Source organism: Aotus nancymaae, unplaced genomic scaffold (genome assembly GCF_030222135.1).
Source record: "Aotus nancymaae isolate 86718 unplaced genomic scaffold, 86718_ANA_hifiasm-v0.15.2.pri h1tg000057l, whole genome shotgun sequence".
Classification (NCBI taxonomy): domain Eukaryota; kingdom Metazoa; phylum Chordata; class Mammalia; order Primates; family Aotidae; genus Aotus; species Aotus nancymaae.
Genome location: NW_026988471.1, coordinates 14,501,641 through 14,515,546, shown reverse-complemented (window position 1 = coordinate 14,515,546; position 13,906 = coordinate 14,501,641). Strand labels below are relative to the sequence as shown.

Sequence of the window (13,906 nt, the reverse complement as noted above, 5' to 3'; positions counted from 1 at the left end):
ATCTGTGCATATGCCAGTTTTTTATTCTTTTGTTATCATTTTGTACCTATGTCTGCTTCAAAGTTTGATTTTTTGTTTTAACAGTCTAAAGACAGGAAAGTGATTTTTTTTTTTAAATTATTCCCACTTGCAAAAATGGCTTTTCCAGAGTGTATGCAGTATCTTGTTAGGCTTTAATAAAATTCATTAGACTTATCCATGCTGAATGACCTCTGGGATTTTTTTGTATACTCTTAACCTATTGATAAATAGTCAAAATGAAGAAACTCATTGCTGTCTGGTGTGCTTTCCCCATATATTCCCCAAAATATATATTACAGAAGTAAAGGGAAGTCTGAACTCTACCCATTATTCCTTTTAGGTAGATAGAAGATGACTTCTGTTATATGGTTCACATTTCATTGGTAGTCCTGGATGGATGGTAAACTCTACCATTACCTTGCCCTGTTAATAGAGACTTTTTTCTGAGAGACGTAGATGTCACTCGTTAGTGAAACGTTAATCACTTTGTGTTCCAGGCCTGGGAGTGGAATGTTGAATAAGACATTGTCTCTGATTTCAAGGAGCTCAGAGACTTGTGGGGCAAATAGTTATGTAAACAACAATATGATGTTTTAAATGCTATGAAAGAGGTATGTACAGCATATTTGGTGGCACAGAGCAGCCAGTTTCAAGAGTGTCAAGGGAGGAGGAGGTAACAACTCGACCTGGAAGGATGAGTAAGTTTGGAGATAAACAGTCTAGTAGAGCAGCAATATGTATAAAAGGCACATATTTGCTCATTTGCCAGGTTGTTGTGGGATGAATGGGTTATTAGGTATATGACACAAGAATTGGTAGAAGGCAAAACTGGAAAGCCACAGTGGGGCCTTTTGTGGAGGACCTTTCAATATATGTTAGAAATAAGGCTTGGAGTTGTAAGGAAAAATGAGCACTTAGACAAAGGATTTCTCAGCAAAGTAAATTTATTTCTGCGCAGGAGGTGTCTCCTGTATGGCTGGTTGCCACGAGAGCATGCAAAACAAAGGAGAGTAGAAGTTTTTATTTTTAATGGGACTCCTACCTTTGGCTGGGGTCAGACTGCACAATTTAAACTAGACCCGATTGGTTAAACATTTAAACTTTCTTAGATAAGGTGGACGAGTGATCGGAGAGAGGGGAGAGGAGGAAGGGGTTGTTGTGGCCAATTAGAGAGCTAGTCTTTGCCCAAGTAAGGAAAGGAATCTGAGCTGGTGTTGATAATGCCACTGGTGCTGTGGCATGCTTGGGCATGTAGTAAAGTCAGAAAGAAGAAAAGGAGAAGAAAGAGGGGGTGGGTACTGGGAATTAAAGAATAAAAGGTTGAGCAGGCTGTTAGAAGAGAAGCATTGCCATATCTCACATATATATTGAGGAGTTTGGACTTGATTCTGTTGGAAATGGAGAACCATTTAGTGATTTTAGTGATCTGTTTATCTTGTTATTTTAGACATATATCATCTGATAGTATGGAGGAAGGAATAGAAGAGAAGAGACTGATGGTGGAAGACCAGTTAGTAGGCCAAGCAAGACCTGAACTGGGATAGTAGCAGAGGCATAGAGAGAAGACCATACATTTCTGGAGCATTTTTGAGGCAATCCTAAGGCACTGGTGAAGAGGCTGTGTGTTGTAATGAAGCCTGCACTGTATGGGAAGACAGGATGCTGATGTTCTGGGTTTTGTTCTACTCTTGACTCATGGTGTCACCTTGAGGCCCTAATCATTTTGAATTCTTGCTGGGAAAGGAAGAACACTTATCTATCTACCTAACTCCTCAGTTCTGGGATTCCAATAGGAGGAAACTGAAGGAAACAAAACAAGACAATAAAAAACCTGAAATCTAACATAGTTTAGAGTTTCACATCCTCTTTTTCTTCTTTTGCAACTGATAGCCTTTCTCTCTATTGTACTGAAAATTTGGAGCAGAAAAAATTCAGTTATTGAGTTGTTAGAATTATTAAGGTGTTGATTATCAAAATCTTGAAATTGTGTGATTGACTCATAAGAGTTCTTGATTTACCTGCCTCTCTCTATATGTATGTGTGTATGTATATGTATATATATGTATGTATGTATATCTATTTTCTCCCTCTTTCCAATACAATGTTAGCATAGTCCCAATTTGTATCTTGGCATCTATGTTTGATGTGTTTAAACGATCAAGTTGCAATTTTTATTTTTTGCTTTTAGAGGAACTGAACTCATTGGATTGGAATAATTAATATTGTCTGCCCATTCTGTATGCTTTAGATCTCTCTCAATATTATAAGTATTTTGAAGTGTATTATTCCTGGGCCTTTACCGGACCAGGGCATGCTCAGCATTCATCAGACCATGCATCAGTAGACTTTGCTTCTAAAATAAAACCATAGTTGCAGTGGTTTGTATTTCCCACTCTTAACTTGAAGTGTGTTTCTGGAAACTGCTCTTTTTTATTGAGGGAAGCATTATTAGAGATCCTTAGGAGATGATGTAGTTAATATAGTTGAATTCTTACTTTAGTTGCAGTTACTAAAAATGTTAACTGTCTTTGTAATATATTGTTAAAAAAGCACCTCTTATCTTTTGTTCTAGTTCCGAAAGACCCGAAACCCCAGTGGAGACGGGTAGCATGGAGTTATGATTGTACCCTGCTGGCCTATGCTGAAAGCACAGGAACTGTGAGGGTGTTTGATCTCATGGGAAGTGAACTCTTTGTCATTTCCCCGGTATGTACATAGCTTAAATTGATAACATAGTTTTTTCAATGTCATGTATGTATAGGTACTTGAATAAAAGAGTGTGAAGAGGGGGGAATAATACAAATACAAATCAGAATAATAAGCTGTGAACTTAAGATGCCCAGAATCTAGTTACAGATCTATATACATGCATTATTTATTCCTTGTATTTTGTAATACACTATCCAGATGTAAACCACGTGATAGTAAGTAAACACTAAATATAGATACAGAAAGTTGTTATGAAGTTCCAGTGACAAAAAGAAGTCAATGGGCTGTTGCAACAGGAACGACTTCAAGAGGGATTAGAACTTGTTGCCCGACAGGAAATAGAAATGGAAAAGGAGAGTGGAGAAAAAAAAGTGGTCGTAGTAATTTGTATTTGTTGTGCTACTTTATTAATGCCTTTGGTATATATTATGATCTTATATTCACAGTCCTTTGAGTAGGTTGGGCAGATATTGTTCTCATTTTGTCTAGAAAACTAAGATTGAGTGGGAACAAAATGACTTTTGTATGACAATTCAGTTAATCGTATCTCTTCCAGGAATCTAGTGCTCTTTAGTTTATATCCTCCTTTGTCAACTGAACAAGATATAGGGTCAGCTAGAACAGTGGTTCTCACTCTGGTTGTATCTTAGAATCACCTTGGGAGCTTTATAAGGAAAAGAAAAGAAACAAATTGGCAGTTTGCCCTGCTGCAACTCTCAGAGATTCTGATTCATTTGATCTGAGTGGGGCCTTGGTATTAATATTGTTTATAAGCTTTTCAGCTGATTCTAATGAGAAGCTAGAGTTGAAAACCAATGATAAAGAGAATTTTTTTTTTTCAGAAATAATGAGTGGAGAGACTAAAAATGTATGTTGTTCTTATATTATGGAAGTCTTAGCCAAACTAAGGAATCTGGATTATTATTTTCTAGACTATTTCTGGCTAAAGGAAATACAATGTGAGCTGTATATGTGCTCAAATGTAATATTAAATTATATTTGGTCACATATATAATAATGACAGGTGAAGTTTATTTAACAATAATAACCACAATGAGAAACTAAAATAAGAAAAAAGTGAAATTTATTTATTTATTTAATACCATATTTTATTTTATCCAGTATATCCAAAATATTATTATTTCACCATATAATCAATGTAAAACATTATTAATGTGATATTTTGTGCTCCTTCTTTGATTTTAAGTCTTTGAAATTTGATGCGTATTTTTATATTTATGACATATCTCAATTCAGACTAGCCATATATCAAGTGTTCATTATGTGGGTCTAGAAAATGAGGAACCATTCAGGGCGTTTGAGAGGAAAACCTTTTTCTCTGTCTGCTTAAATTTAGCAGCTAGGGACCTGCAAATTAAACTGACAAAAGACAGATTAACAGGGGAAAAGTTGTACAGTTTTTATTTATATTTTTACATGTACAGGGAGCTTCTCAGAAAAGATGTGAAAACTCAAAGAGGTGGTTAGACTCAGGCTTATATACCATGTTTTCTTTTTTTAAAGATAGAGTCTTGCTGTTGCCCGGGCTAGAGATCATAGTGCAGCCACACCGTGATCATAGTGCAGCCACACCTGGCTAATCTTTTAAATTTTTTGTAGAGACAGGATCTTGCAATGCTGTCCAGGCTGGTCTTGGACTCCTGGCTTCAAGTGGTCCTTCCCCCTTGGCCTCTCATGTGTTGGAATTATAGATAAGCCACCCCGTCCAGCCTTATATACCATTTTAATAAAGGAGTATAAATTGTTGAGAAGTGATTAGACAAAAGAAAGGGAATTTTGGCTTTTTGAGGTGGTAAATTGTGGGAAAGTGACTAACAAATGCATGGGAGTTACTAATGGAAGAAAGGGATTTTAATAAGGTCTGTTTACTCCGACTCGTCTTGGTATGACTTCTGATTTCCAGTGCTGAGTACATCTCCTCCTCCTGGTACTGAGGAGCACTTTTACAAAGAGAAATTTATGCCTTGTTTTTAGGCAGTTTCGGGGAGGGCAAATAATTTTTCCTGCATCTGTTGATTCTCAGTTGCCTTCAGCTTAAAATAATCCTTATGCCAAAGTGGCATATTTTGGGTTGGCATATTCAAATCCCCTTCAAGGGTGATGAACTTTATTTTGTGTGCTTCCCAAGGTGTACAGGCCTTCACATCTTTAACAGTTTGGCCTGGTGTTTTGTTGGTAGAGAAAGGTTAACATTGAGTGAGTATTTTGTGTCCTTTTCTTTAGGTTGCCGATTAGGCAGATGGAAACTGGAGACTTTAGCACAATCTGCTGCTGGCAGTGGAAATTAACATTTGGAAGCTTGTATCTTTAAACAAGCTCTTTGAGGTTTTTGAGTCTGAGTGGTGGCATTATCTTTATTTTTTTCTGCAGTTGGCATAAAATCTGAATAGAAATTTACTATGTAGGTGAACATTTTCAAAGGGGCTGCTGTGGTTTCAGCTTGTGTCTGAGAGGGCTGACCTAGTTTTGTGTGTCTAGATCTAGGCAGTCTGACTTGCATGATTTTTGAGTATACAAAGAAGTTCTGAGATGATCTTACATAAAGTGTGCCTGAAGCCAGTGTATCAGTTATTCTCCAATTATGCATGTGTTAACTGTTATCTAGTGTTTTTTCAGTAACTTAATTTTTCCATCTTCTGTAGGCTTCTAGTTTTGTATGTGACCTAAGCTACGCCATAGCTGGGTTGATGTTTTTAGAATACAAAGCAAGTGCACAGTGGTCTGCAGAACTCCTGGTCATCAATTACCGAGGAGAACTTAGAAGTTACCTTGTAAGGTAAAAATGTACTTTGGGAAGCCATGTTTGAAATAGTGTTTATTTTTCTGGTTTAATGTCAGATTTTGGTATTTCTTTTTTTTTTTCTGTCTATTATGAAAAATTGCCAATATAATAGGGAAGTTGAAAGAATGGTGTAGTGAACACCCGTTGCTTCCACTTGGATTTTACAATTAGGATTTTACTATGCTTGCTATATCATATTTCTATTCATATATCCATCCCTCTATCCAGCTGTTAATTATTTCATAGTAAGTTGGAGATCAGTACTCAAATGCTTTAGCATGCATATTATTGATTAGAGTTTAATATTTGCTTATAGTTTTCTTTCTTTTGAGGTAAAATTTGCATGCAGTGAAATGCATACATCTTAATTATACCAGCTAGTGAGTTATGACAAATGCATACATTTGTGCAATTCAAACCTCTGTCAAGATATGGAACATTACCATCATACTAGAAAGTTCCCTCATGCCCCTTCTCAATAATTCTCTTTCCATACCCACTCCCAGAACAACTATTGTTGATTTTTTTTTAAATCACAGATTAGTTTTGCCCATTCTAATAATTTATGTTAATGGAATAACATATAGTCATCCCTCTGTATCTATGGGTTCTGTGTTTGTAGATTCGATCAGCTGTGGATTAAGAATATTCAAAAATTGTATCTGTATTGAACATGTACAGACTTTTTTTCTTGTCATTATTGCTTGAGCAATATAGTATAACAACCATTACATAGCATTTGCATTGTATTGGGTATTATAAGGAATCTAGAGATGATTTGAAGTATACAGGAGGATGTGTGTAGGTTAGATGAAAATACTATGCCATTTTATACCAAGGACTTGAACATTTGCAGATTCTGTTATCCTCTGAGCATCCTGGATCCAGTCCACCAAGGATACCTAGGAATAATTGTAGTATGTACTCTTGTGTCTAAGTCTTCCTTCAGTCATCGTATTTTGAGATTCATATTTTTAAAGTGTAAAAATAGTTTATTCCTTTCTATTGATGATTAGTATTTTATTGTATGAATAGCTCATGATTTTAAAAATGCATTCTTCTATTGATAGAAACGTGTTTCCACTTCTGGGCTACTGCAGATAATGCTGTTACAACCATTCTTGTACAAGTCTTTATGGATATACATTTTCATTTCTCTTGGGTCAATATCTTCAAGTGGGATTGCTGGGTCATAGGGTAGATATAGTTAATTTTTATTAAAAATTTCCATGCTTTTTACCAAGTGGTTTTATCAGTTACCTTCTCATTGTAACATAACAGAGTTCTGGTTGTTTTATATCCTCAGCAATATTTGGTATTGTCTATCTTTTAAATTCTAGACATGTTTTTGGGTATTTAGTGATATTCATTGTGGTTTAATGGTATTTACTTCTTACTTACCTTCTTAAATTTAGTGTTGGAACAAATCAGAGCTACCAAGAAAGTCACTGTTTCAGCTTCAGTAGTCATTATCCTCATGGAATCAACACAGCTATTTATCATCCCGGTCACAGGTAAATAACCATTTGTTCTCATATTTAGTGGAATATTAGGTGGATATAGAAATCTTGGTTCAGGTTCAGGGAGAAGAAACTATTCTGATTCTTATGTTGACTTCTTAATTTCCTCCTTTTGTGCGTACTTATCTTTAATATCCATAATATTGTTGTCATCTGATTATTCTGCTGTTCCAGCTGGCTCACTGAGCTGGATGGACACTGGGAATATTCAATGAGGAATTTGTTCTCCTCTTTTATCCCTCTGGACCTAATTTTTTTCATCTTTAAAATGAGTATGATATCTAACTCAGAGAATTAGTGAGAGAACTAGGACTATATGTTAAGTGCCCTCACACAGAAGGGCCTTAGTAGATGCTTCTTCCCTTCTTTCTTTCCTTGCTAGTTTGGGCTGTACTGATGTTGCACAGTTCTTCCAACAACTGTATCCCATCATTCGCATATGCCACTCCCCTGTGTATTTGCCATTCTACATTGAGAGTTACTGGAAACCTTATGGCTTTTTCTACTTCCAGTGATTTCTCCCCTTTAATTTTGTTATTTGATAACAGAAATCACATGCATTTTATAGGCTAGCTAAGCTAAATGTTTGGTTTCATAAATGGGTATAGTATTAAATTTTGAGTAAGACAAACCTAACTTGAGCTTTTGAATTTTGAGACTTACTCTGTGTTTAATTGGCAAGTCCTTAACTTGGACTCTCGCTATACTTAAGTCTTTTTGATTGAAAATGTATGCAAGTTTGTATTCTGTTTAGTCATATGTTTGTGTTTAGTTCAGGACTTTATTATTATGAACTTTTTATACTACAAAAGAACACACAGGTGCGCGCGCGCGCGCGCACACACACACACACACACACACACACACACTCTGAAATCCTCCGTGTGCTCTTCCCTGATTCCATTGTCTCTGTTTAAAGAAGACTGCTGTCCTGAGTTTTGTGTATATGATTTTCTTGCTTTCTTTATAGTTTTATCACTCATTCATATTTAGTTTTGCTGTTTTGACTTTATGTAAATGGAATCACACAGAAGACGTACAAGTCTCACTTCGTGACTTGCTTTTTGGTGCTTTTCTTGCTTTATCATTTTTAACTACTATTTAGGACATTTCATTTTACAAATGATTTGCCACATATTTATTCATTATCCTGTAGAAGAAAATTTAGTTCTTAATTTTTTTTTAGAAAGATAGTACTGTGGTAAAAATAATCATGTATTTCTCTGACACATATGTCCAAAAGTTTCTGTAGGATATATGACTAGGAGTGGCAATGCTGGATTGTCAGGTTAGTACATCTTCACCTTTACTAGATAATCTCAAATGTTTTTCAGAGTATTTGTACCAGTTTACAGTCCCATCAGCAGCATATGAAAGTTTCTCTCATTTCACATTCTCAATAGTACTCTTGATGATGTGAGACTTTTAAATGTTTGCTGATTTGGTAGGTGTAGAAGAACATGTCACTGTGGTTTTAATTTGTACTTCCCTAGTTACTGATGAAACTGAGTAGCTTTTTATATGTTATTGGCCATTCATGTTTGCTCATCTATGAAATGCTGGCTTTGTTTCTTTTCTTTTGGTAGGAGGTTTGTTGTTGACATTTTTATATAATCTTTTTAATTCTTAGTCTGTTATATGCATAATGAGTATTTTTTTTTAACCAAGATGTGAGTTGCCTTAAAAATTTTTTTCTTATATTTACGTTTTATTTTTACTTTATATTTGCACATAATTTCAAGTGTTTAGTTTTAAAAACTGACTCCTCTACCCAACTTCTTGCTTTCCAAAGGTAACCACTTTTAGCTATTTTAATTGATTCCTTTGATTCTTTTCATACATTTAAATGAAAAGCTTACATTGTATTTCTTGATTCCAATTTTACACAGTGTTTATTGACTTCCCTTTGTGGAAGATAGATGTCTTCCTCAAAGTTTTCTTACTTACTCAACCACGTGTATGCACAAAGAATCTTCACTTTGTTCTCCTGTTATGTTATATATTACATCCTTTTATATCATAATTTTGCAGTATTATTATGGTTATGTAGATGATACTCACAGGTAAGACAAGAAGCTTGTATAGTATTTTATGATTTCAGTGATTTTCCGTTTTTATTTATTCATCAAGCAGACACTTAACTGATTTCCTACTCTGTGCGACATCCTGTTCCAGGTGCTTTGGGTATATATTCCTTGTGGAACTTTTTGAGGGAGTGATGGACAACAAACAACGAATATAAAATATGTGAGGAGCTAAGTATTATGGGGAAAAAAAATCAGAGGTGGAGAGTGGAAAGGTGGGAGAGTGGGGCACAGGTTACACTTTTAAATATGATGGCCACATTACTCTTATCAAGGAAGTGACATTTGTGCAAATACCTGCAATAGGTGGGGGTATTAGGTATCTGAGGGAAGAGTACACTATGCAGAAGGAATGGCCAAAGCAAAAGCCCTGAGTTGGAAGTGTGCTTGGCATTTTCTAGGAACAGCAATGAGGCCAGTTAGGCTGAAGCAGATTGAGACGCAGAGTAATAAGGTGAGGTCAAAGAGAGCATGGTGAGTGCTGAATCATGCAGGGCTTTCTATGACATAGTAAGACCCACCTGGTAACTTCTTTCTTGTTTATTCTCCTTGTAGTTAACAATTCTTTTTAATTTGCCGCGTTTTAAAATGTACTTATCACAGGAGACGGATGACTGCATTATTGTTTCTGAATGAAAATTGTTGTAAAGCAAGGAGTCTGTGTAAGTGGCCTGTTGTGCATGACAAAAATTTTGCTAGCTTGTTTATATTTTCCATTACGTAGTCTTTTTTTTAAATGAAAGAAGCTGAAATATCACATTTTTATTTAGTTTCTGTTACTCTAATAATGTGGGCCTGTTATGTTTATCATCCACAAAGATTTTATAAATATGAAATAAATCAGCCAGAGTGGAATTGGGATAAATTGGTAATATACAAACTCAGGGTTTTATGAAATTCATTGTTTTGTCTAATGTTGTGAGCATTGTTGAAGAGAAACTGAGGTGCTAAATTTGGTAATATAAACAAAAATTAATTGAGAAGCTTTGGGATAAGCTCTATGAATATGCTGATTTTGACTATTTTCTTTTCTACATATCCTAACTCACAGCCTAATGAATGTATTTATCCTCCTTAAAAACTCAGACTCTCTCATTCCAGTCGTGCTTCCGTTCTTCCGCCTACCCCAACACCTTGATGCCTTCTTTGTTTTGTTCTTATTGTTCTTTTTGCTCTGTTGGTTTTAGCATAGATTATAGCCTGATTATGGCTGAGAGGATTCTTTGATCTCTGCATTTTAGAGGAGATGACATTAAGTTTTTTGTACACAGTGGGTACTGTGCTTGCTGGTGGAGATTCAAATGTAGTCCCTGTCCTGTATGAGTTTACACCCTATGTGGGAGTCACACAGTTCCAAATAACACTTAATGAGTTAGGTTCAAATGGAAGACTTAATGTATAGATATTTAATTGGCACTTATTGCTTTCAGTAGTATGTAACGTTTTTATTTTTAAGATTTTGTTCCTATTTTTATTTTCGATTTTGTTGACAATTTTTATATCAACATCTGACATGGCTTTGTATTTCTAACATTTCCTTGATAGCTACAGAAAGGTGATTAGTGTTTGAAGGTAACTACTCCTAGACCTTAATTTACAGATCAACAAAGTCAAAAGGAAGAGAACGTCCCTACTCTCTAGGGAGAAGTTGTACTTTTGAAAAGCCACTCCTGCTCCAATTCCTTGATGACCCTTTGACACTGATTTTCAATATATAATCCATTGATTTTTACTAAATGTATAGTTGTACAACCACTACTACAGTTGGTTTTATATCTATAAAAGATTTTAAAAATATTTTTAAATGTGATCAGATGTGTACAGGAGTCTTGAATTCTGTTCTTGGTTGTCCCGCTTTCTAGCTGTGTAATCTCAAGGCAAGTCGTTTACTCTTTCTGGACCAGACTTTTCTGGCCCTATACTGGGTACCGACCATAGCTCCTCAAGCACCAAGGAGTCTCAGTATAGACTATTGTGTAGCATTTGACAGAGGGAAATTGTGGTGGAGAGTTTACTAGCAGGCATTGTGGAAAGATCCAGTGTCAGGGATACCTGGCAGGCAACAGCAGGCTTCAGAGACAAGACTTACTTTTCCTGGGAGAACCAGTTTGAGCAAGACTTCAAAAATTAAATTGTTGGGGCTGGGCATGGTGGCTCACACCTGTAATCCCAGCACTTTTGGAGGCCGAGGTGGGCAGATCACGAGGTCAAGAGATCAAGACCATCCTGGCCAATATGGTAACCCTGTTTGTACTAAAAGTACAAAAATTAGCTAGGTGTGGTGGCAGGTGCCTGTAGTCCCAGCTACTCAGGAGGCTGAGGCAGGAGAATCGCTTGAACACGGGAGGTGGAGGTTGCAGTGAGCTGAGATCGCACCACTATACTCCAGCCTGGCAACAGAGCAAGACTCCATTTCAATAATAATAATAATTATAAATTAAATTGCTGGCATTGGGGTGGAAATTGGGAATTTGGTTTCAGAACCTGGACAGTCACTTAAATCTGGATAAAAGGTAGGTATGGAATGAACCATATAGGTAGATGCTAAATATATTGTGTTTTTGCAGAGGAGTTGCTTAAATCCGCCCTAAGGATCCAGAGGGAATTAAGTCTTTGACTGATGTTCTTTAGCATCAGCTGTGGGTTGAGGGAAGGAAACAGGCAAGAACATCCAAGAACTCTAAGTTGATTTATTCCTTAGTACTTTTATTAACATTCTCTGCCAGGCCAATGGCTCTTAACAAGGTGTGGACAGTAGAATTACCTACTGAGCGTTAAAAAAAATGCATACCTAGGTCTCACTCTCAAAGGCTTGATCAGGTAATTCTGATCCTCTCCTCCCCTCCAGTTAAAATTACTTGTGCTATGCTCTGGGAGACTTAATAGGATGAATGGGATAATGACTAGGATATGTTCTTTGCTTTGCAGTTACCCTGATCAGGGATAGCAGTAAATTTCATTTTAGATGCCATCTCCCTTCCATTGGTTGTAGCTGCCTAAAAATCCGGGTTGAGAAGTACTTTGAGGCCAGGCCTGGGCCCATGAGGAGCTAAGATTGATGGATGATACAGGTGTAGAAGTAGCAGAACTGGATACCCATCTTCTGGTGTCTTTCTGCCTGGGGTGAGCATGTGTATGCATGTGTGTGTTTATTCTGACTTCCTTGGAAGCCTACAATATGGCAGTCAGACTGCAAAGGCACTTGTTGTGGGTAGGGGTGACAAACACGAGTAAAACACAAGTTCATGCCATCACGATTTGATGCTCAGTGAGAAACAGTTTTCTATAACTTACCATTTCTTTAGCAAGGTTACTCTTGTCCAGAAAACTTCAAAGACCCAGAAAACTGAATTTGTCAACCTGCAGAGAGGATATCACACTTAGGGGCTAACGTAGCTCAAAAGATCGATGTAAAGAAAAAAGCATCAATGAGCCAATTTAATATTTTATTTCGAAAACTATAACATAGACCAGGACACTTGTCTTGACAGACCCTATGTGGGAATCCCAGTTGTAATCAGAAGTTTGTTTAGTAAGCCCAGACAGAAAAAGAAGTGTTACAATATTGATATTTAGCTGACGTACCTAGATTTTTCATGTCTACAGTAAGTAAGGAGAGCCTTGCTAGTAAAACTTTATACTTAAATTCCATTTGCCAGGAACCTTCTAATTGACACATGTATTTGTTCTTTATTTATATTCATAGCTAGAGAATATTTGTATACATATATTTTATAAAACCACAGATATGATGCTATCAACTCTCCCTCCATCCCCACCCAAGTTTGGACCGGGACATGTAACAAGAGCAGACACACACTCTATATTATCACATTTACTCAAAACATCTGCCTTTGCAAAACCTGTGTGGGGCACCTTGCACCCCATATCACAGGTAGGAATCACCACCATCATCTTGGCAGCCAGGAAGTCACTCCATTTCAGGTATTATTTTATTCTTTCCCATTTACCACGTATCTCCCAAATATGGCAGCAGGGTGGTTTTAGGTTCTACATGCACAAATCTTTTTAATTTGTGTAAAAAAATCTGTGGTGTCACAGAGAGTAGTGGTTATGATAAAGCTCAGTTATCTAGCTTTTCTGTACTAACTTTAAATAAATGAACAAATACAAAGATGATGTAAATGATACCTTTCATATGCCAAAAAATGATTTGAAAGAGGTACACTAGTGTCTGAACTTTGAGATATATTTCTGACCTTAGTTACCATTTATCAGTGTTCACTGCTAGTAGAAAGTACTATTATTTATTTATTTATTTATTGGAGACAGAGTCTCACTCTGTCCCCAGGACTGGAGTGCAGTGGCATGACCTTGGCTCACTACAACCTCTATCTTCTGGGTTTAAGTGATTCTCTGCCTCAGCCTCACAAGTAGTTGGAATTACAGATGCCCACTATCACGTTTGGCTAATTTTTGTATTTTTAGTAGAGATGGGGTTTCGCCATGTTGGTCAGGGTGGTCTCGAACTCCTGACCTCAGGTGATCCACTTGTCTCAGCCTCTCAAATTTCTGGGATTACAGTTGTGAGCCACCGCATCTGGCCCATAGAAATACAATTTATTTTTGCACAGTCATTCCTTGGTGTCTATGGGGGCTTGATTCTAGGACCTTTAGTGGATACCAAAATCCACAAATGGTCAAGTCCCTGAATGAAATAGCATAGTATTTGCATATATCCATGCACATTCTCCCATGTATTTCTCATTTCTAGATTACTTATAATACCTCATACAATGTAAATGCTC

General features: G+C 36.6%; 1 protein-coding gene across 2 annotated transcripts in view; it reads left to right on the top strand.

Annotated features, from left to right (window-relative positions):
• NBAS (NBAS subunit of NRZ tethering complex) overlaps nt 1-13,906 on the top strand; it is a 372,519-nt gene that overhangs the window by 19,441 nt on the left and 339,172 nt on the right. The window contains exons 7-9 of one of the 2 annotated variants that reach the window (XM_064363868.1): nt 2,594-2,727; nt 5,394-5,527; nt 6,949-7,047. In XM_064363868.1, coding sequence (XP_064219938.1) covers nt 2,594-2,727; nt 5,394-5,527; nt 6,949-7,047 — 367 coding nt within the window. Of the gene's footprint in view, nt 1-2,593; nt 2,728-5,393; nt 5,528-6,948; nt 7,048-13,906 lie in introns of those variants that run through there. The other variant, XM_064363867.1, reaches the window with a different exon arrangement.